Source organism: Hyperoodon ampullatus (assembly GCF_949752795.1).
Source record: "Hyperoodon ampullatus genome assembly, chromosome: 11".
Taxonomy (NCBI): domain Eukaryota; kingdom Metazoa; phylum Chordata; class Mammalia; order Artiodactyla; family Ziphiidae; genus Hyperoodon; species Hyperoodon ampullatus.
The window spans coordinates 67,774,987-67,800,435 of record NC_136924.1 but is presented as its reverse complement, the minus strand read 5'-3'; the positions used below and the strand labels follow the sequence as shown (position 1 = coordinate 67,800,435).

Genomic DNA, 25,449 nt, shown 5'->3' with positions numbered 1-25,449 from the left:
GATTAAAAAGACTTCCTCTAGGTAAATATTACAGAGGCTGAATACACATCATTATCTCTGGATAAAAAAGACAGAACAACTAGAATCAATTGGCAAAACTCCAAAATTAATAGTTATATTTGCCACCTATTTATACATATAGAAAACATTTATAGTTAAACTCTCTAAAATGACTTACTTCCAAATGATGAGGATCTGCCTAGTTGTAAAGGTAAATTTTAAAATTACGTATTGACTGAAATGCTACCTTGCCTAACTGAAAACAATAATTTTAGCTCTTTTATGCTGAACCTAACCTAATAAATATTAATGGATATATTCAAGAATATAATGGATATATTCAAGAATAGCACAAAAGCTATATTTTAGTTAAAATTTGTTTTTAATTTATGCTGTTTGGGTTAAAAAGCAGGCATAATTTGATAAGGTAAAACACAACTTCCAGTGGATTATGAAGGATATATTTTTTTCTGTAATATTTTACTAGTTATAAATTTTAGAGTAGAAACTTAAGATAGTGGTCATTAAAAACAGAATGCGAAAATATTTTAATCTTCTTCAGTCATTAATCATGTCATTTTTACCAGATTGCCCTGCTGTTATTTGAAACAGATTAAAACATTTTCTAAACCATAGCTTTCCTGTTTCTGATCATCTCATATACAGCCATTCTGTTGACTCCTAGTGAGAAACGCAGGTAACAGATAAATATAGATGCTTTCATCTTTCTGTTATGTAGACCCATGACTTGTGTGGTGACACATCATATATATCAAAATTCATATGAATTGGAAAAATACCTTCTTGAAAAATCATGCCAAAAGAGAAAGATTATTAAATCTAGCAGTAAGAAGAATAAAGTAGAAAAGTAAGTTCCTACCAACCATTTTATAAAAGTAAGACATGGTGTCTTTTAGATTTCTAATGGATAAATTTGAAGTATTTTGAAAGAATATAAAAGATTACTTTTTTATAAACTGGTTACAAGATAGAGATGAGAATTAGTCTAATTACTTTTCAAACTGAGGAATTTCTAAAAGGCAGTTAAAAAAAATAATTGCTAAGACATGATATACTTTGGATTTCTACAAAACAGTCTTTTGAAAAACCATAAAAATATATTTTTTAAATTGGTTATAAGATAAAGATTAGAATTAACCATGTGTAAAAATATAATTTAGCTGTCTTTAAACATTTTCCTCAAATCTATAGTCATATCTATTAAGTAATAAAGTTAGTTATTATTAAGCTGCATATCTTTACATTTAAAATAATCCCACTAACAAAGCATCTTTGTTCACTTATATAATTTCCTACTTTAGGAAAACACATTCATTTATCATTACTCTATTGTCACCCATGCCACCAAGTTTACAAATACTAAAATATTATGAACAGTAACTAGCTGTTGAATCAACCGTTAAATCAACTGCATAATTAAACTGATACTGGGATCTGTGATTATTTTTTCCTTAGGTATGTGTAGGCACACAAGCACAAAATCATCAAAAGCTTCCTTCCCTTGGCCTCGTTAACTACAAAACAAACAAGTAGCAGAGAGAGGTGACTGTTCCCTGCTTATCACAGTCATGTAAGAATTACCTAACGGTAGTTTATTTCTACGCTGCAAGTTATTTCTGTTAGATACTAAATTATTTTAAAATAATTAACAAATAACTTGCTTAGGGCAACATGCAAAGCTTTACCTGAGTGTATAATCAATAAACAACTGTGGAATTGAGCACGGTTACATTAAACTTCCAAATTGATGAAATGGTATTCATTTGGCACTAAAATTTCCCTTTTTATTAATTTATTCATTTATAAAAATTTATATCATTTTAACAAAACATCATGATGTGTAGTTCTACGAAGCTGTTTCTACACCTGACATGACTGTATTTTCATAAAATTTTATAAAATTCTCAGGTTACATAAAATGCATACTAATTTTACACAGAAAACTTTTGGGGAAAAATTATATTTCATCATGAATGAATTTAAAATGATTTTAAAACTAGATTTTGGGGGGAAATTTTAGTTCTCTTATATATTAACACATATACTTGAAATTAAAGGCAATTTTAAGTTGTAGATATGCAGTATTCTTCTACAATCCCCCCAAAAATAAAATCATACAGATAGAAAAATAAATATGTTAGTACATTGCTTAGAATTTAAAAACCAACAAATGTCTCAATAAATAAATCAGCAAAAGTCACATATCTAAACAATTATGGAGTATACTAACTAAGAAACAGGTCACGATAAAAAATAAATCGAATAAATTTCCATATAGTATAATTTAAAAGGCAAATATATAGATAAAAATTAATATAAAGCAAGCCACAAAATGCAATAAATTTGAATAAATGCCTACAAAGATAACACTAATGTACTGATATTACATTTGAATGAGTTTCAATGCCATGTTCATTTGTACAATAAAAGTATATTTTACTTTAGTATATAACCACACGGGAAAAAATGAATTTGCTTTAATAGAATATTATAGCATAGAAATGAATTTAAATCTAATATGTTAGAATAGTACCTCAAACTATTTTTGATTGGCTGGGCAGCCTGAGACTTACTAATTTCATAGGCTACAAAACTTAAATCTTTGCATTGGTGTTTTGTGTTGCTATGTTCTGCTGTAAAACATATTCATTGTTATCGAATTTTCTTTTTGTCATTTACATATCTCACCTTCTATATAATGGTGTTCCATCAATAGCATGAATGATTTCGATGCAAGGTAATTTATAGGTACATTTTTTGAAGAAAAATATTTTTTTATGTGGTAAATATTCTGTATTATTTTGGAAATGGCAAAATACTTTTCTTTGCAAAACTCAGCATCATTCCATTTATCATTCATTCACTCATCACTTATTCAACAAACATTACCACATGCTACTGTGTGAAAATATAATGTTGACTAAATATGTCTTTAATAGGGACTTCCCTGGTGGTCCAGTGGTTGGGACTCCACGCTCCCAAGGCAGGGGGCACTAGCCGATCCCTGTCAGGGAACTAGAGCCCGCATGCCACAACTAAGAGCCTGCATGCCGCAACTAAGAGCCCGCACTTCGCAGCTAAGACCTGGCACAGCCAAATGAATGAATGAATAAATAAATAAATATTTAAAAAAATTTTTAAAAACGTAGAAAGAGAAAATGAAGACTGAGCAAAAGAAGCAAACATGATAACTAGGAAGGAAGGCAGATAACAAAAAAAGAAAAAAATATGTCTTTTATATCAGTTAAATGTTTTTAATTTCAACAAAAACAAAAAAACAGTACAGCTATGATGGAAGATTACTAATTTGCAACATTTGATCACCACATAGGCCAGATATCTGACCATTTAAGTTCCTAATTAAGGAACAGGGTTTGATTCTCCAAAACACGTATATTGAAAATTCACTAAAAGACTAGTGGTCATCAAGCAAAAATTTACTTTTAATTTGTTCGTCTTTGATTCATATCCAGGAAAAATTAATTTAAAAATCAAAAGAGGGACTTCCCTGGTGGCGCAGTGGTAAAGAATCCTCCTGCCAATGCATGGGATATGGGTTTGAGCCCTGGTCAGGGAAGATCCCACATGCCGCAGAGCAACTAAGCCCGTGTGCCACAGCTACTGGGCCTGCACTCTACAGCCCGTGAGCCACAACTACTGAAGCCCACGCACCTAGAGCCTGTGCTCCACAGCAGGAGAAGCCACCGCAATGAGAAGCCCACGCACCACAACAAAGAGTAGTCCCCACTCGCCGCAACTAGAGAAAGCCTGTGTGCAGCAACGAAGACCCAACGCAGCCAAAAATAAATAAATAAAAATTTATTTAAAAAAAATAAAAAGAAACTCTTGTAAAATGTTCTTTCCTATAAAATAGTTCTACAATACAAAAGACAGTACTAAAATTTTTTAAGACATAAAAATAACTAAAAAGTCATTGTCATTTTATTTTTTTATAAAGTATGGATATCTTTTTTTAAATTAATTTATTTATTATTTATTTTTGGCCGTGTTGGGGCTTTGTTGCTGTGTGTGGGCTTTCTTTAGCTGTGGCCAGTGGGAGCTACTCTTCATTGCGGTATGTGGGCTTCTCATTGCGGTGGCTTCTCTTGTTGTGGAGCACGGGCTCTAGGCGAGCTGGCTCAGTAGTTGTGGCTCACAGGCTCTAAAGTGCAGGCTCAGTAGTTGTGGTGCACGGGCTTAGCTGCTCTGCAGCATATGGGATCTTCCCAGACCAGGGCTCGAACCCGTGTCCCCTGCATTAGCAGGCGGATTCTTAATCTCTGTGCCACCAGGGAAGTCCAGCATTGTCATTTTAGATTACAGTATTTTCCCTGTGTATCTTACAAAGATTTTTGTGAGTCTCAAATTTGATTAATTAAAATACTTTTTAAATGGTAAAGCATTATACAAATATTTTCATCATATATCCATTAATATCACATCTGAACTTAGGTTACCAAATAATGCAATTATATAGAAGGAATCGCATCCACTTAAAAATATAATCATTCTAACTTTATACATATTTTTACTAAATAACTGATCTGAGGACATAATGTTCTAATGTGGTAGATTCAATTTTTGGCTCCTATTCCTCTCCCCTCCCTACCTCCACACCCATTACCATGCGACTCGGCAGTTCTGCCCACTAGAGGGAAGACAGGATACTTACACCTGCATGACAAGTGGGAAGGAAATAGCTCTTTCTACTCCTTTACTTTTGGCTTGGACATGCAACTTGCTTGGCCAATGGGATGCTAGCAGATCTAGCTATGATGCAGATCTGCTAGCAGAGGATGATGCAGAGGCTTGAAATATGCTTGCATAGTTGGGCTTGCCTTGTTGCCTTTTATCATCAATGACAAGACCTGTGGAGCAGACCTGAAGCCAGCCTGTGACTAGCTTATGTCAACCAACTCCCACCCAAGCCCACTCCCACTCATGGACATGTGAGCACAAATATTGTTGTTTTAAGTCACTGCTTTTTAAGGTGTCCTTTTACACTTTGTTATTGTGACAGTCACTAACTGATAGGCCCAGTGATTATACAGAACATAATATACTATATTATGAACCTACTATCTTTGTATGATCATTAGTTTAGAGGATCATCTTTAGGTTAGATAATGTAATCCCTAATCATTAATTTTATCATTTGTCCAACAGTAATCAATGAGTACCAACTATTGCCAGAGAGTATTCTAGGCACTGAGCTAATCAGGCTATGTAACATTAGCTGCCCTCATAAACAATGGCAAAATCTCAGTGGTCTATTACAATAAAAGTTTATTTCCCTCTACATAAAGGCCAATGAAGATGTTCTTGGATGAAGAGTTCTCCTGAGTGGATCTCTTCCAAGTATGACTCAGGAACCAAGACCCCTTCCGTATTGTGATGCCATGATGTTCAACATGTACCTCTGATGTAACCTCAGAAGGGGAAGTGAGATGTGGGAAGGCATACTGGATACTTAATCCGCTTAGCCCAGAAATGACACATACTCCACTGGGAGAATTAGTCATATGTCCCCACACAGAAGCAAAGGGGCTGGAAATTGTAATCTCTGGCCGAGTAGCCACTTCCCAGCAACAACTCTACACTAAGGGAGGGGAGAATAATTCTTTGGTCATTAGTTAAGCATTTCAATCACAATTGGAGAACAGAACAAAGACTCCCAACCTCACTGAATTTTTGTTTATTGACTATTTCACACTGGATACAAAAGTTATAAAGGTGAATAAGACATGATTCTTGCCTTCAAGAAACTCACAGACTTGAAGAGGAAGAGGGATCCACACAAATAATTATAGCAGATAATAAATGCTATAGTAAATGTAAATACAAGATCCAATGTTTGCACAGAGGAAGGGATGATTAACTCTTGGGAGGGTGTTAAGGAAGACTATATTTAATTTAGGGGGCAATGCTTGATCTGAGCCTTAAGACATAAACAGAATCTTGCCAGACAGATGAAGGAGTAGGGGAGGATGCTAAGTGGAGAAAACAAAGGTTTGCATCATATGATGGCTCAGAGCTTTTTTCCTTATAAAGCTATGGAGTGGTGTTGAGGGCAAGAGGGAAGGGGCAAGCACGTGTATTTACAAGTGGTAAAACAACCTCTTGCTTCACATATAAATTAGGAATAACATCAGTTTTCTAATTAGAGCAGCCTTCATTTCCATGGGCACTGCTTTGGAATAATGTTCTCTACAAGAGAACAAGTACAATTCATGACCTAAGCAAGATGGCTAGCACCAGGATATATAGAGCACGTGGAGCTGACAACTCAGGGATGATGACATCTAAGGAGGCAGAATTCAGGTAAAAAAACACTGAATGACAAATTGTCTCTCCTCTCAAAGTCCTTGTCAGATAAAATAGAAATCAAATAAATAATGATAAAAATAATGAATCAGGTTGATCCAATAACTATGCATCAAACCCTTTATGTTGCAGAGAATATATTTTTCAAATCACCCACAGAAGAGTAACAAGAATTAAATACCCACTAGGCACCCCCCCAAAATTCTAATAAGTAATGAACAACAGACTTACTAAAAAGTGGTAAAGTCACATTCTTTGACCACCAAGCAATGAAACTGAAAATTACTAACAAAAGTAGCAAGCAGAAAGATTGGAAATTTAAAAACTTTCCTAATCAATATGTCCAAAAGAAAATCAAAACTGCAATTATTCAAAATACAATATTTAAAAATCTCCGGGGTTCAGTTAAAGCTTTAGTAAAGGAAAATTATAGTTATAAATGCTTTAATTCTAAATAAGAAAGAAAGAAAATACAGTTTAAGTCTATGACATAGTGGTACACATGAAATCCAAGAAAACCAGTTGAAAATTATTGGAAGTAAGCAGAAACTTCATTCAGATTTATCTGCTCCAGCACCTCAGTACTTAGCCAACATGTCTTGCTGCTTCCTGGTCTTTAATTTAGTTTATAAAAGGAGATGAAGGGCTATGTCCCCTCCACTTGCTTCTATACAATCCCATAAGATTGTTATAGAGGAGAGACTGCCTGATTTTCCAGGCCAACCTTGAATAGGATCCAGTAAAAGAATAAATTAAAAAATAAATAAAAGTGAAGAGAATAGTATCCACAAACATTTGTCATTGTTCTCTTCTAAGTTAATCTCTCTTAATGATAATCAAATGTGAAATGTCACTCCTTATTAAAAGCTATAGAAAAACTAAACACCAGCCATTAGCATTATTAGGCTGTTCTCTTAAAAGTGTTCTCTTTAAAGTAGAAAACAGTGATGTGGTTTGAATAAAGAAAGGAAAGGTGAATTTGTCAAAACTTAAAATATATTAGCTTATATTTAAATATCAAGAGTTCTTTAACTCACCATCTGGATCCAAATTTAACCTTGTTAGCCCTTCTCAGCTAAATATGCAAAGAAATCCATGTGAATTTGTATAATAGACCAACCAGCTGTAAGATTCTATGAGAGAATGAATTGTATCCCCCCCTGTTCATAGCTATAGCCTCAGCATCTGGCATAGAGTACGCCTGATAAATGTATGCTGAATGAATGAATAGATGAACAGTCAATATTTTCTTTTTTTTAACTTATTTATTTAATTTATTTTTGGCTGCATTGGGTCTTCGTTGCTGGGCTCAGGCTTTCTTTAGTTGTGGTGAGCGGGGGCTACTCCTGGTTGCGGTGCACGGGCCTCTCATTGCAGTGGCTCCTCTTGTTGTGGAGCACGGGCTCTAGGCGCGTGGGCTTCAGTATTTGTGGCACACGGGCTCAGTAGTTGTGGCGCACAGGCTTAGCTGCTCTGCGGCATGTGGGATCTTCTCAGACCAGGGTTTGAACCCGTTTCCCCTGCATTGGCAGGCGGATTCTTAACCACTGCGCCACCAGGGGAGCCCAGTATTTTCTTATTAATGAAGGATGCCCAAAGACAGATTTCAATACTCTTATAGAGATTTATATTTTATTTCCTGGTTCTTCATTGTTATGAGGACTTTAAAAATAAGAAATTTTAAAATAACAAAATTGATTTGTAGGAGGTAAAAAGTATTGTCAACATATTCTCACATTTCTAAGATCTGAAAATGTCTTCCTTATTAATATTTCTTGAGAAAGGCTTACCATGTTAGGCAGATGGTCTCATTTGCTAATAAGCTTTCAAAACTCTAGTTCTACTATGTTCGAATTCCCCATTTCCCTTCAACTTAGTGACCACCATTAACAGCCCACTCTGTTTTTCACCACCCATATGTATGTTTTTGCCTCAAGCTTTAACTGATTATATTCTTTTAGTTCCTTACCCTGGTGTAGATTCCTTTTTAACTACAGATCTTAAAAGCGACACTAGCTGCTTTTTGTTCCTTGGAGTTTTTGAGTTGCTTTTTTTTTTTTTTTCCTTTCAGCATAATTATATTCTGTTGTGCCTTTTATTATCGTGTCTTTTAGGATCTCCTAACCTTGTACACTCTTGGGCTTTATTTAATAGTGAGCTCTCTCCTCCACTCTCCACACTAAACCACGCTCATTAGGTTTCTTAATCCTCCATAATTTGCTTTCATGAAATCTTATACCTTTGAGTTGCTGCGTTCTATGAGCCCATTTCCTTAGTACTGCTATTCCAAGCAGCCCAGAATCAACAAGCACTAAACATAAGCTTATTCACTTTCTCAGCCAACATGACTCTACAGAAAAAAAAAAAAAAATCTTTGTTTTGAATGTTTATGGACCATGAAACTATACCATTTAACTTGGTATTTCATGTTCTCACCCAAACATTGCCTGAGAAGGTTAGGACCACAGAATTAGACTCTGGGCAGTCCTTAACATACAGTTTTTAACTTATAGGCTTCATGTTCTTCTTGGTCAGAAAACTATTCTATTTTAATAGAACAGAAATAACAATATCCTGATGTTATGTAGTGACTAGTAAATTCCAACTATATCTTTTCGTTATACCCAGAATTCAGGATACGAGAAAAACATCTTTTTTCAGTTATTCTGCGAGAGCTCTGTTTTTCCAAATGGGTTGTTTTTAAAAGACATGTACACTTCCTTGAAATTTGACTACACAGCCAACTCTGGTCTTTTCAGCAATTCATTCTTTGCTTTGTCTTCCATTCTACTCTTCACTAGCACCTTTGCTGACAGGTATGTACAGAAGGGCCAAGAGAGCATATATTTTGGGTTTTGTTTTAACTTTCGAAGGACTTTGGTTAAATTTCTAAAAACCAACAACAACACACAAAACAAAACCCAACCAACCTCAGTAGTGAGTTGAAAGAGTTAATGAAGTTTCCAAAGGTGCCCAGCTTATTCAAGCAAAGTTTACACTTCAACCGTATGCATGTTAACTTGTGATCCTCCCCATCCAGATGATAGAAAGCAAAGCCAGTAAGTTCTTTATTTAATTGGTTTGCATCCACACACTGACCTCCAGGGCTCTGTTTACATAGCCTATCATGCAATATGCTCCACAGTTCTCTCCCTCTTTCAAAAGCATGTTTCTCCTGAGATTTGATATATGGCTTTCATGTTTAATCACTACATTAAACTCAATGCTCTGCTTCCTCCAGCATCAACTAACTTCCCTTCTTGGGAGGTGGGGAGAAGAGCACAGCTTCTTGCTACTTCTGAACATAAAAGGAAGTCTGTTTTACTCTATTATTAAAATCACCAACTACGCAGGATCATAGGCAAGCAACATTAGTACATCAGCTAGGAAACAGTATTAAAATGGAACCCTTAAAACTCCTTTAGAAAGAAGGTAGGCTGATTGTTCTCAATTGATAAAGCTGAAACCTTTAGGTGATTGAGTTATAAACCAACAGAAACGGAACTTAATCAGGCTACAACTCAGTACATAGAGGACACAGCTAGAAAGCAGTTAAAATTTTCATCAAATTAATCTTGAGGATAGGACGATTCTGGGGTTCTCAGATTGGAATTAATTCATCACCTTCTGATTAAAGTTTTTCTTAACCTTCATCACATGAATAGAACATTCAACATCTCTAACTGAATGTGGACATGGTAATGTCAAGATCCTTTCCATAAGAATTTATATGTGACTCAAATATCTGAAAGAAATAAAAACCTCAAAAAAATGATCTGTTTCAATAAATCAACACAATCTATAATTTTCAGGTTTTAAAAATCACATGAAATGTATGTATTTCACTTTAAGATAATTAAAGCAGAAAAAGAAAGCTGAAACAAATGGCAAATTATTGATAACGGTAAACTCTAGATAATGAATGTGTGGGTGCTCATTTACTACACCCTGTACTTTTATGTATAGTTGAAATTTTTCATTATAAATTTTTTTGAAACTTTAAAAAAATGCAAAAAAGTTGTTTGTGAATTTACTTTTGTAGAAAAAACTCAATACAATTTTGATAAGAAAAAAATTAAATCACTTTCTAGGTTGATCATTTTGGTATATATTCAATAGCTGACATTTTTTACCATGTGCTGACAATGAAAACTTTCCGTCCTTCCTCCTGAATCTCACTCCACAGCCTGAAATTCACTTACACAAACTGCAAATTGCAAATATGCAGTAAGCTCTGCATAAGTTGGGTTCTTTACTTGAAAAAAACATATATATATACATATATATATTTACTTTGAAATTCTTTCCTTTATGGCTAGTCATTGACCATAGTATTTATTTTTTTAAGGTTTTTTTTTTTTTCTTAGTAAGATCAGCATCTTCCTTCATTTAAAAATTTTACTTTGTCAGGAACAATGTTACAGTTGTATACAACATTAAACAGAGCTAGTTTACTTTCTGTATTTGATGAACAATAGAGAACCTGAACCTATTAAAGTCATACATTTAATTGTTCCAATATGCTACCTCATTTCTAACCAAAATTTGCATGATATAGAATGCCAAAGAATACATTTCTAACTTCCTTTGTCACGATTCCCTCATTTGATATTAAGCTAAAAGAATTTATAAGAAAAAAGAATTACCTGATTCTTAATTTGAAACCATCTGAATTATTTCCACAACATATTTAGATTCAAAATTAAAAGAATAAATAAACTTTTAATCAGTATTCCCCATAAGATTTTTCAGAGCACAAAACTTTGTAGTTTTCAAAGACATGCAGATGTTGTCCATGAAAGACATTTTAAAAAATTAGGACTTGGAAAACATAAGAATCATGAACAAAACCTTTGGTCACAAGAGTGAAAGATGTGTGCCTATACAGATGTTATAACTATTTTCATGATAAATACTAACTCTCACTACAGGAATTTAGCAGCACACTTTAATTTGCTTTTGAAAATTTAACATAAATTTTCTAACTTTGACAACAGCTGCCTAATATTTCAGTTTTATACACTATTTCCAGGTTTTACCTCCGAAATGAACCTAGTAGACTTTTTCATTTTTAAAAGCTATATTCCAGATCCTGTAGGCTAAAACCAGTTTTTGACTTGATGTTTAAGGAATTTGATCATAACAAAGTGGATTTTTTAATAAATATTTGATGACTGACTGGCAATGGTAAAAAGATATGCAATTTTATATAAAAATTCATTCTCAATTTTTTATTTATCTCTTATTATATTTAAATATTTTAACTCTTAAAAAATGACAAAGACTTTTTACACCATTTTGAGTCACCTCCTATGAGTCAATAAAAAAGTCAAATAGTGGATACAATGCCATCATGCCTTTAGTCTCCATATCGTCAACATTGTAAACCAGAAATGTTTATCTTATGCTACCACTGTCACATGTGATTCTAAAGCCCAAGAGCACACAGAATGGTGAGATTTCTGGAATCACAGTTCTCAGATTAGGTGAAATTGTTAACTCAAATGTACAGACTTCATATTTAAAGGGTCTCACCAAGTTGGAGAAATTCAAAAGAAAGATACAGGTTTTGAAGAAGAAAAGCATGTTGGCTCCTTAACACCACTATCAAAAAGAATAGTCTTTGGTCCCTTTGTGAAATAATAAACGAAAACTTTTAAGTTAAAACATAGTGGAACTCAAACCAAAGTAAGAATGTTACTTTTAAATTCAATAAGTTATATATTTTCTGCAAACTATTTTCTCCTGAAATTGAAAATTAATGTTTAATTATCTATAACAGTTCACTAAAGGGCGTAATTCCTTCGTGCTGAACATGAGGTAGTTTTTGTGCTTTAATTGCAAACACCATCAGAAACTATGAAGCACGTACATCTCAGCGAGTGACACAAAGACACAGTCAAATGTAAGGATTATATAGCTATATTCATGCTTAATGAGAAGAAAACATCTAATGAGGCTGATACGCCACTGTTTGTGAGACTGTCTTGATAGATACAAAATAATGGCTTAAGATGACCTTCATTTTCCATCACCCACCTCCCCAACAAAACAAATTTTTAAAAATTAGTAAGTCATAGACAAATATATATTTCTATTGGCTAAAACCCTCTGCAGTTTGCTGGATTAAATGTATCTGTTACCCATATGTGATGACAAGTCACTTGCAGAGAATTTTTAAATTACCCAGGATGCTTTGTCCAGTGAGAGAATAATATTCTATTTTTAGCAATGAGTAGGTACAACCCCCTCCTTTGCTTTTAAAATGAAGCTCTGCAGATACAGAGCATTTAATACTTATTTCAGAGCTATCGAGAATCCCAACGTGAACACCACCTCAAGTTATGATTCCAAGCAGCCAACAGCCCTGCTTTGAGGTGGGGTTCATGTTTTGAAAAGAGACTGCATAGTCTGTTTAAAATCAAAATGGTTCTTGATCTGATGCATTACTCCTCAGAGAATAATGTAAATAAAATATACTCAGAATAACATTATTAATGTAAACATACCTGAACCAGAGTCAAATTTGGTTTCTGACCTGCAAAGAGAAAGAAACTTTTTATGATATAAAAATTGCTTGTTAGACAATAACTGATTTTATGAGGCGGAAAAAAGATGCAATAGTTTTAGGTTTCAGTACATGCACCAACAAGTAAGACAGCTTTTTAAGATGTAAATACATATTTATTTTAACCATTTTAAATGCATGCATAACCCTAGGTCCTCTAAACATGTACATATCCACAGAGATAGTGCAGTATGGAAAAGATATTAACTTTTTAGCTTGTTTTTGAGAGAAAGAGAATAAATTATGTAAAAAAAAAAGCACCCAATCTTTACAGATTAACTTGTTTCAGTAATATAATAAAGCGATAAAAAACTCAAATTTAAAATTATCCTCTTTACTTATTATTCAAGATTTTCAATTATTCAACAGCAAGTAATTTTTCACTAAGTTCTTCACAGAGTAAATGAACCTAGTAACCCCATACATTTAATAAGAAGGAGAAAAAAATGTGAGCCCTTGTGGGAACATTATGTTTCAGATATAGGTTAATACTGGTTGTAAATTCAGAAGCCTTTGAAGCTCTCAGTCCGGCTGTGGGAAAACTTCTGTTGGGTAATTACTCTCAAGATGCTGCTGATGTGCTGTCAAGCAGAATTAACCCTATGACTAGGCCTATCTACACAAGCTACTATAAGACAGCATTGTCTATATCTAGCTCTCAAACCAATTAGTGGGCATGCTCCAGTCGGATTTATATCACACATTAACAATCAATAGTATATATGTTCACAGCTGCCACAGCAAGAGACAAGAACCAACCAGCAGGAGTCCTGTTAAAGGATGTTACATTGAGAGAGAAGATTTTTTTTTTCCTGGGGAAATGTAGTTAACTAAGTGGGAAAGGAGATTTCTTTGAAATTATGCCAGGGTACCAAAGCACTTTTGGAAGCTGTGGCTTTCTTTACCTAAATTAGCTTCAAGAGAAGTCATCAAAGGAGGAAGAGGCAAAGGATAAGCAAGAGACAGCTTCCTTTGACATAAAAATTCATTTTCTCAAGTATTCCCAAATAAAGTTTCAGCTGATGCTGAAACCAAGTCAGTAATCATAAAAACAGAAAACTGATTATTACAACCACGGTTATCAACAACCACCACTATAATCCAGGTTCATATTAGTCTCAGACCCTGGTCCCACCATAGTCCTCATCTCAGTCCTTAGGTGTCCCTGACTCCTATTTCAGGCGCAAACCCATTTTCACTTTTTGTCCTCTCCTGTTCTGGAAAGCCTGGCCTCATGCCCTCTTCTTTGTTTCCAGCATCCCTGAGCATAACTCTAAACGACACTTACCACGCGTTGTCCTGCTGGCTTCCTAGCCTATCTTCCCCACTGGACTGTGCCTTACTAATGTCTGTAGCCACAGCGCCTACACAGTGCCTGGTGCTTGTACTCAACACATGTCTATAAAGGGAAACCCCTGCCTCCACAGACATCCTTATCTCCCTCTCAGCTGTATAAGAGGTGCTCTTCCTTCTGCCTGAGGGTCCCTGCATTTACATCCTAAAGTGTACTCTCTCATCTCCCCTGAAACCAGGTTGGATTAGTTACCCCTTCCTCCGGTTGTATCTTCAATATCTGCGTCTCCCTAAGTTCCTCCTCCCTTCTGTACAGAAGTGCTCCAGAATTAATTAAAACCCTCCTTCAAAGCTGTGTCCTATTCTTTTCATCCCTCTTTCTTCCTGGCTTTACAAGCAAGTTTATTGAAAGGAAAGACTATATTCTATATTGCACGTCTTCCTTTCCTGACCTCCCAACATATTCACTCTTTGAACCACTAAGATCTGTCCCTGCTAAGTTTTCTCAGTGGCTTCCTAATGCTAAAGCCAACAGCCCTGTTACAGTCCCTAATTTACTAAGCCTTTCTCCAACTAAAATCCTACCTGAATGTCACACTGTGACCTCAGATGCCACAAGTACTGAATTGAATTCATTTTCCTTTCCCTCAAATATAATTCTCCTGCTATAGACTCCCTATTCAGTCAGAAATTATGATGTTATTCTAGTTTTCTTCTGCACCCTCAATATCTAAGCTGTCACCCAGACCTGCTGACTCTACCATCTTCCCCTCCTCTCTATCCTCAGTCTCACCATCTTAGGCCTATCTTTGGCTCAATAATCTCATAACCCGTATCCCCCACTCCCTTCCGACCCACCCTCTAATCAGCTGCCCACCTCTAATCCAATCACATTGTCACCACCCCAACAACTAGAGCAGAGTTCTTCCAAACTTGGGTCACAAGTTGACCCATCAGTGGATTATAAAATTAATTTAGTGGATTGCAACTAGTATTTTTTTAAAAATACGAAACAGAACAGAAAAGAAGACAGATGTATCCCATATTGAGAGTACATGCAGTTTAGAGGTGGATTAGAGGCAGGATTGGGGGGGGGTGGAGAGCCAGATCACGGTAGGCCCCTCATATGCCACGCAGAGGACTGTGAACTTGGTGTCCCTAGGTCAGTGGCTTTTAAACGTTTTTGACATACCTTTTTACATGGTGACTTATTACCAGGCTTGGCCCTAATATTTGCAGGGCCTTGCCAAGAGGACAAATAGGGATACAATACAGCTAATTATTTAAAAGTTACAAGTCAAGGCAATAAACTATTAGAAAAGTACACTAACCTACCTTGACAGATATACCTGATAACGAAAACAATGAAAACTGTGTATAAAACTATTGATACCAAGTAACTGAGAATAGTGCAAATTTTAAATTAATTTCGTCTTCCACTGAAAGACTTATTCAGCCTGGGGAAATTCAGGGGCAACGGCAACTAGACCAAGTGTGAGAAGAGGAGGAGAAGCCTCCCTCAGCCTTCTCTTCCAGTGGCTATGGAATCCATAAGAGAAACACCTCCTTTCTTTTCTTCTTTATTGGGGGAGGGGCTCTTTCATTTCTGTCAGAGGCTCTGTACTCCTACCCATCCCCTATTGCCTGTCCCCACCAGCCAGGCCCCTGAGCTCCAAGTCCAACTAGACTATAACAGTCAGGCCCAAGGTCTGGTTTCTAGGTGCTCCCAGCTCCCCACTCTCACAGGAAGGTTTGAATTAAGATAGATAGCTAGTGGGAAGCAGCCGCATAGCACAGGGAGATCAGCTCAGTGCTTTGTGACCACCTAGAGGGGTGGGATAGGGAGGGTGGGAGGGAGGGAGACCCAAGAGGGAAGAGATATGGGAACATATGTATATGTATAACTGATTCACTTTGTCATAAAGCGGAAACTAACACACACACACACACACACACACACACAAAAGAATTCTGTGACCAGGAATGTGGAAGAATAGGAAAAGCATTTTGCCCTTCCCTCTTTGTTTCCGCTTCTTTCTGCCCTCTAAACTGTAGCCTTCACTCTCACCAAATCAAACTATTGCCATGTTATTTTGTAACCAAGAAGGACCCTATGGGGCCTTCCCAGGACAGGCCTTCCCCCATATCCTCTGCTTTAGCTCCACTCTGAGGTACCTAGATAATAGTATATGAGGCAAATTTCCACCAAATGGAAGAACTACTTGATGATCACGAGCACACAGCCCCAGGCCTCCTGGAGCCTAAGGACTGATCATGTTAACCCCTGTGACACCACTCTGCTGCCTCACCATCAGCCAGTCAGAGAACTGTGTGCAAGCTGATCACATACTCCTCCTCTCTTGGCCTTTAAAACCTAGAGGGGTGGGATAGGGAGGGTGGGAGGGAGATGCAAGAGGGAAGGGATATGGGGATATATGTATATGTATAGCTGATTCACTTCGTTATACAGCAGAAACTAACACAACGTTGTAAAGCAATAATACTCCAAAAAAGATGTTAAAAAAAAATTCTTTTTGGCAAAAGAATTTGCCAAAACCCTTTGGGGAGTTGGAGGCTTTTCAGGGCATGAGCCACCTTGTCTCTTTGCATGGCCTTGCAATAAACCTTTCTCTGCTCCAAACTCCGACGTTTCAGTTTGTTTGGCCCCACTGTGTGTCCGGCACACGAACTTGTGTTAACAATTTCACAGCCTTCATCCAGTATCCCCAGCTTAGACACACTTCCCCCAGCTCATCACTGACAAACTTTGACTCCACAGACTTGCCTCAATCCTGGCAGCAACTTGCCTGGCCCCCTCGCCTCCTAGAGCTCCTTGCTCGCCTTCAGTTACTCCACAGTGTGGGCCTGGCATGGCAATCCCCACACCATGTGGCACTGACACTAAGCCCAGCAGGGTGCATGCAAGGTATCGCCCATCTTCATGTTCCCAGCACTGGGCACAGCACCTGGTATTTAAGAGTTATTAAAAATGTGTAGCAGGACATGAACAGATGGATCTGTAAATTAACAGAGGGCCAAAAACCAGATATAATGACCAAAAGCTCTATAAAATGCCTCTTTTGAGAGATGAAAAATCATATCAGAAAACTGTTAATCCCCAGACCATCTTATCTCTTCCAGAGATAGCTGGTCAATATGTAAAATATACACATAATGTGCAGAGAAAACATCTTCACAAACTAATTAATGACATTAGGTATCAGTTTTAAAAAAAGAATATTTTCAGAATTCTTAGACACAGTACTGAATCTTCAAAAGCCACAACTAGTCTAATAATAATTAAAACATAATAATAGAAGTTAATACTGTCAGTTTTAGGGGTTGAGAAAACTGGTCCTGTGGTATAAGTTAATTTAGATTTCTATTAAATTTTACATACACACATACATACACAGAGACACAAAGTACTCCTCTATTATACTATGGACTCTGATCATCTCTACTCATAAATCCTCTTTAAGAAAGTAAGTAAATTATAGACAAGACAAAGAAATGGCAAGTATGAAAAAAGCATTCACACAATACATATTATACAAGAAAGACAAAGAGGGATGTTCATTCATTCATTCCAAACACATTTCTTATGTGCTTATTTTTATTCATATACCATGCTGGATGGTAGGAATACAAAGATGCATAAAGTAAGGTTGTACGGGGTATAAGGTCCATAAATATAATTGTGTCTCCACAGACACCCATTTTACTCCTTCATTATATACTTAACATCTAAGCTTAAAGCTATTCAACCAGTTCTTTTGGCAATCGCCAAAAGATGGTGAATATAGCCCAGACTGTTACTATTTTCCAATATCCATCCTCCTCTTTTTTATTTTGGAAATAGAATCTCTGAGTTTTAGATGGGCACATGGCTGCTGAGGTAAGACAATTTTTTCACAATATTTCCCACTTCTCTTGTAGCTAGTTTTGACCGTGTGACTAAGTTCTTGCCAAAAGGATGCAAGGAGAAGCATTATGAGTTATGCCCTTGAAGCAAATGTCTGCACTCCTCCCCTTCTTCCCACTGGCTGGAATGCAGACGTGATTCCAGGAGCTGAAGCAGTCATTCTTAGATCATGAGAGAGAAGCTGATAGTAGAACACCAGCCTTTGGCTGTTGGTACACACACACGAGTAGCACCATATCAATCCCAAACTGCTACTATGTTTAAGCCATTATTATTTTGGAGTCTTGTGAGAACAGTTGTAACAGTAGTGCCACATTAAAAAAAGGTTTAAACGAAAACTTAAAAAATTTTAAACCTGAAAAGTTTTTATGAATTTTAAAACCATAAAGCGTAGATGTTAGGAAAATTTAAGTATCATTATTATTTTTCAAATAATTAAAATATATAACATATGTATTCTTTTGATAATAAAGTTTCAGATTTTTAAAAGAGGGCAGTTTTAGTCATTGGTTAGAGCTCTATAGTCCTGAACAAGCGTATAAAACTGCTGTTCTCTATTTATAGGAAATAACCTAGTGTTTATGAAAGTTCTATGTATATTGAAGTCAAGTTTTTAAAAATTTTATTATTTTTAGGGCTTCCCTGGTGGCGCAGTGGTTGAGAGTCCACCTGCCGATGCAGGGGACGCGGGTTCGTGCCCCGGTCTGGGAGGATCCCACATGCCGCGGAGCGGCTGGGCCCGTGAGCCGTGGCCGCTGAGCCTGTGCTCCGGAGCCTGTGCTCCGCAAGGGGAGAGGCCACAACAGTGAGAGGCCCGCCTACCGCAAAAAAAAAAAAAAAAAAAAAAAAAAAAAAAAAAATTTTATTATTTTTAAAATTTTATTGTCTCTTATGAGGAATTCACAAAGTCTCAGAGAACACTGCTTTTTTGCTTACTTTCAACTGTATTGAAAAAATTTAAATGGGACCCACGTAAGTATGAACTACAGGTTAATGAAGTGAATGTTCCAAAAGGTTTCAGACAACATGTGGAACAGTGAGGATGCTGTTCTTTTTTTTTTTTTTTTTTGCTGTACGCGGGCCTCTCACTGTTGTGGCCTCTCCCGTTGCGGAGCACAGGCTCCAGGCGCGCAGGCTCAGCGGCCATGGCTCACGGGCCCAGCCGCTCCGCGGCATGTGGGATCTTCCCAGACCGGGGCACGAACCCGTGTCCCCTGCATTGGCAGGCGGACTCTCAACCACTGCACCACCAGGGAAGCCCTGTTCTATTATTTTTAATTGATGTCAACTAAAGATTGTAGCTGCAAAAAATTATTAGAGGGAAGGAGTAGGAGGGGCAGACTGATTTTTGCCTATTAGTGTATTATATATGGCAACTCCATACCAAGGATTTTCTAGGATAATCCAAGTCAAATAACCTGTCCTGTTGTTGCCCCTAAAGTACAGAAAATTTTCAGAAATTCCAATATTTCAGGATCCTACTTATAAGTCTAAGAATTTCTTCTTACCCCTACAAGTAATTCAAAGGCTTTCATCAGACCAGAGGTTAGTAACAATGGCAGTGAATATTTATGCCCCTTCTTTCGGTTACATAAACATAATACACAGCCTCTCCTTGGAATGCTCTCTCTTCCTCCCCCTCACCCACTCCAGTACCCCTTAACCCCTTTGCCTACTTAACTTCTAAAACTTTCTCCATTATTAGCTTAATTATCAGTTCTTTGAGGAAGAGTAGCCAGACTAGATTAAATCCCTTGAGTTTATACTTTTATAGCACCAGTCACTCCTTTGCACTCATCAGAGTTGTAACTCTACGTTTGTTCACGTAGTTATTTGATCATCTAAAAGAGTTCAATAATTGTGGCAGACACTATCTGTTGTGTATGTAATGGCCAGTCTCCCTTTTCTCTGATAACAGAATTGCAATTTTTGAAGGGTGTGAAAAATGTGTCCACCCTAGGAATGAATCATGATTAGGCTAAGCCATCTGTGGCAATCCTAATCTCCTTTGTCAGTGACTGGTTCAAGGACAGGGATGGAACCCCGCTCTGAGCAGTGAGAGGTACAGGGAAGTCTGCTGGGGGTACTTTTTGGGAAGGTTTTTCCTCATGAAAAGGACAGGGGTGATTTAGGGAGAAGGCCCTTTTCCTATACTCTCCCTGTTTCCTGCCTTTAAAGTTATTACATAAGGATACTTAGAACTGCTGTAGCAATCTTGTAACCATGAGGAGAAGGCCAAGAAAATAGCAGAAATGCCAACCCAGAACCCTAATTTCATTCCAATTCCGGAACAGCCTTTCTCTAGAATTCCCGCTGGGTTAGAAAGTCAAGTCTAGCATTGTTAGGCCACACTCACTTGGGTATTTCTGTTACTTTTAAACCAACATATTCTAACTGATATTGTTACCATAGCAGTACTAGGTTATGAACTATCTACTTATTGTGTTTAAAACTTAGGCCTCTATGTTATATTTTGATAATAATGATGCTATAAATACAAAAGACAGAAAAATATGCAGAAAGAAAACAAAATGTATTTAAATGTTTAAAGACATGTTAGCTACCACAACTAAAAACGAAGAAAAGATACAAATAAAAGATACGCATTATCTGCCTGCTTAATTTTTTTTAACTGAAAAATATAAATTAAAAAACCAGAAATTTAGAAGTCAAGATGATAATCATTAGCAGAACAGCAGCAAAGTCTCTCCTAAGTTGCTTGAAGATATCTTACATGAGCCTGTCAATGAGAACCTTCAAGTTCAGTTAACAGGACACAGCTACAATTTTTCTTCATTTATCGACAGTGTCTTTCACTGAGCACCATAATGTACTGCAGATAACATGCCTGTATAAATTCCTGCTCCCCGTGACACAGTTCTGCTTCCACTGTTTTTGTTTCTCCTTTAACCAGGCCCTAGCACTTTCACTGGGATCACTGCCACCCTGATAAGTTAGAGACTTTATGCAGCAGTGATATAGTCTATGAAGCACTTAATACTGAGGTAGCAATCGCGGAAAAGGCAGCCGATAGACACAGACAGACCAGAGCCCAGTCCCAGGTCTTCCACTTTCTACCCTGTGTGATTTTACAGAAGTTCATTACACTCTACATCTTAGTTTCACTATCTACAGAATGGGAGTAATGTTTACCTTTTAAAAGTTTTGTGTAGGTTAAGTGAGATGATACTGTAAAGTGTGTAGGTCAGGTCCTGGCATATATTAGAAGCTGAATAAAAGATAGGTCTTGTCTAAGCAATAATATTAAATAAAGTTTATGGCTACAAGTACAAGTAGCAGTATTTTAGCAAGTAAAACAAATACTACTATATTATAAAAAGAATGTATTACTCTGATTGATATCTTACTTGGGGTGCAATTTTAATACGAGTGTCAAAAAACATGCAGGAAAAAATGAGGGAACAGCAATAAAAATAACTGAAGAAACTGGAAATATTTAAGAGGGAACGCTAATGGAAAATAATATAAATGACCCAATTACACAATACAGAAAAGCAGTCTTATTTGTCCTTAAAACACAAATAAAACATTCTCTAACTAAAATAGTTGCACAGTGCACTTGAGAGCATACTGGAATAAGAATCAGGAGACCTGGATTCTAGTTCAGCAACCAGGACAAGTCATTTAACTTGTGAGCTTCATTTTTCTCATTAGTAAAATGAGACATTTGAAATAAATCAGTGCTGCTCCATACAGCCTACCCCACGGAGAGGTAAGCTATCTAAATTTTTCTACAGTTCCCAAGAATAAAGAAAAGGAAAAGGGGAAAGGACAGAGCAGAGGGAAAGTGAATATGAGATGATAAAAATTGGCATCTGTAGGGCTTCCTGGGTGGCGCAGTGGTTGAGCGTCCGCCTGCCGATGCAGGGGATGCGGGTTCGTGCCCTGGTACGGGGGGATCCCACATGCTGCGGAGCGGCTGGGCCCGTGGGCCATGGTCTCTGGGCCTGCGTGTCCGGAGCCTGTGCTCCGCAGCGGGAGAGGCCGCAGCGGTGAGAGGCCCGCATACCGCAAAAAAAAAAAAAAAAAAATTGGCATCTGCAGAACTTGAACCTACAGATAAATAAGACTGAAAAAATAGGTCATTGTTAAGACCATTTTTGGCTCTCCAGGTTCTACAGTTTTCTCTAGGCCATATTGATAACTGCCTTCTTTGAATTTCAGTATTATTTCCTATCTGTATGATTTATAGTACTTAATCATATGTTTCCTTTAAAATAATTTAATTGTTTCTTGTGTATATAACTCTTAGAGAGAATAAAGCTTTTAAAGTAAAGATTCTTTAGCTATTGAGAATAAATTCAAAACACTAAAGAAAACAGGGTTAAGGAGAATAGAGTATACTTTCATGTTAGGAGTTGAACTGTGTCCTCCCAAACTTCATATGCTGAAGTTGTAACCCCTAGTAACTCAGAATGTGACTGTATTTGGAAATAAGGTTTTTAAAGAAGTAATTAAGTTAAAATGAAGTCATTCAAGTGGGCCCTAATCCAATATGACTGGCGTTCTTTTGAGAAAAGGAAATTAGGACACAGACACACACAGAGGGAAGACCATGTGAGGACACAGAGAGAAGACAGCCATCCACAAGTCAAGGAGAGAGGCCTCAGAAGAACCCAACCCTCTGACACCTTGATCTCAGACTTCCAGCCTCCAGAACTGTGAGACAATAAATTTCTGTTGTTTAAGACACTGTCTATGGTAATTTGTTATGGCAGCCCTAGCAAACTGCTACATATCATTTCTTCTTCAGTCAGATATTTAGCAACCTCAGACCTCCAATAAAAGCCAAAAACCTAGAAATTAGCTGGAAATAAAAATGCCTACAGCTTTCATACACTTTAACCCATTTTAGCTGTAAAATATGTTTGATTTCTCTACTCTCCCTTAATATTTTTAACCATATTCTGTCAAAGTGCTTTACCTGCATTTTGACCATTGGGTAGCTGCTTCTGCAAATTAGTAGAGACCACCAGCTGGCAAAGCATAAGATTGTGATCAGTGGGCTCTTTGTATCTTCATACTGCTGTGGGAAAATGTTTCCAATGGTTTTGCTTGGTTCTTTAACACTGATGTTATATACATACTTGTCACATGCTCTCTGGGGGATGAGGCAGACTTGGGAAGTAGTAACATTTACTGCTCTACATCAGTTTTACATATAATATTTCTTTTCTTATTTTGCCTGGAAATTTTCATTTCTCCTCTAGGTTGTAATCAGAAAAAGAATGAGGAATGCAAGGATTCTTCAATATACTCAAATCGATCAATGTGAAAAAACATATTAACAAATTGAAGGAGAAAAACCATATAATCATCTCAATAGATGCAGAAAAAGCTTTTGACAAAATTCAACACCCATTTATGATAAAAACCCTCCAGAAAGTAGGCACTGAGGGAACCTACTCAACATAATAAAGGCCATATATGACAAATTCACAGCCCACATCATTCTCAATGGTGAAAAACTGAAATCATTTCCTCTAAGATCAGGAACAAGACAAGGTTGTCCACTCTCACCACTATTATTCAACATAGTTTTGGAAGTTTTAGCCACAGCAATCAGAGAAGAAAAAGAAATAAAAGGAATCCAAATCAGAAAAGAAGAAGTAAAGCTGTCACTGTTTGCAGATGACATGATACTAAACAGAGAATCCTAAAGATGCTATCAGAAAACTACTACAGCTAATCAATGAATTTGGTAAAGTAGCAGTATACAAAATTAATGCACAGACATCACTTGCATTCCTATACACTTATGATGAAAAATCTGAAAGAGAAATTAAGGAAACACTCCCATTTATCACTGCAAGAAAAAGAATAAAATACCTACGAATAAACCTACCCAAGGAGACAAAAGACCTGTATACAGAAAACTATAAGACACTGATGAAAGATATTAAAGATGATACAAACAGATGGAGACATATACCATGTGCTTGGATTGGAAGAATCAACACTGTGAAAATGACTATACTACCCAAAGCAATCTACAGATTCAATGCAATCCTTATCAAACTACCACTGGCATTTTTCACAGAACTAGAACGAAAAATTTCACAATTTATATGGAAACACAAAAGACCCCGAATAGCCAAAGCAATCTTAAGAAAGAAAAATGGAGCTGGAGGAATCAGGCTCCCTGACTTCAGACTATACTACAAAGCTACAGTAATCAGGACAGTATGGTACTGGCACAAAAACAGAAATATAGGTCAATGGAAGAGGATAGAAAGCCCAGAGATAAACCCACGCACATATGGTTACCTTATTTTTGATAAAGGAGGCAAGAATATACAGTGGAGCAAAGACAGCCTTCTTCAATAAGTGGTGCTGGAAAACTGGACAGCTACATGTAAAAGAATGAAATTAGAGCACTCCCTAACACCATACACAAAAATAAACTCAAAATGGATTCAAGGCCTAAATGTAAGGCCAGACACTACAAAACTCTTAGAGGAAAACATAGGCAGAACAGTCTATGACATAAATCACAGCAAGATCCTTTTTGACCCATCTCCTAGAGAAATGGAAATAAAAACAAAAATAAACAAATGGGATCTAATGAAACTTGAAAGCTTTTGCACAACGAAGGAAACCATAAACAAGATGAAAAGACAGCCCTCAGAATGGGAGAAAATATTTGCAAATGAAGCAACTGACAAAGGATTAATCTCCAAAATATACAAGCAGTTCATGCAGCTCAATATCAAAAAAACAAACAACCCAATCCAGAAATGGGCAGAAGACCTAAATAGACATTTCTCCAAAGAAGATATACAAATTGCCAACAAACACGTGAACGAATGCTACTCTTCACTGCAGCACGTGGGTTTCTCATTGTGGTGGCTTCTCTTGTTGCGGAGCATGGGCTCTAGGCACGTGGGCTTCAGCAGTTGTGGCATGCGGGCTCAGTAGTTGTGGCACATGGGCTTAGTTACTCCGTGGCATGTGGGATCTTCCCGGACCAGGGATCAAAACCCGTGTCCCCTGCATTGGCAGGCAGATTCTTAACCACTGTGCCACCAGGGAAGCCCTGGGGGAGCTATTTTAAATAAAGTGGTCAGGGATATGCTTTAGAAGGAGATGACATTTCAGCTGACACCTAAAGAATGACAAGGAGCCCACATACAATGGGGGTGCAAAATGGAATTTTTGGTGGAGATTCCAAAGGAAAGGGCCAATGCAAAAACCTAAGCTTGGCATGAAGAAGAAGAAGGAGAAGGAGGGGGAGAGAAAGAGGAAGGGGAGAAGAAGACTGGATCTAGAAAGTAGTGAATAAAAGAGAGAACGGTAA

General features: G+C 36.9%; 1 protein-coding gene across 1 annotated transcript in view; it reads right to left on the bottom strand.

Moving 5' to 3' along the window:
- The window catches only part of MSRB3 (methionine sulfoxide reductase B3), a gene marked incomplete at its 5' end in the record, with an annotated part of 154,041 nt that overhangs the window by 55,767 nt on the left and 72,825 nt on the right, over positions 1-25,449 (bottom strand). The window contains 1 exon segment of the mRNA XM_079714470.1: positions 12,855-12,883. Coding sequence (XP_079570596.1) covers positions 12,855-12,883 — 29 coding nt within the window.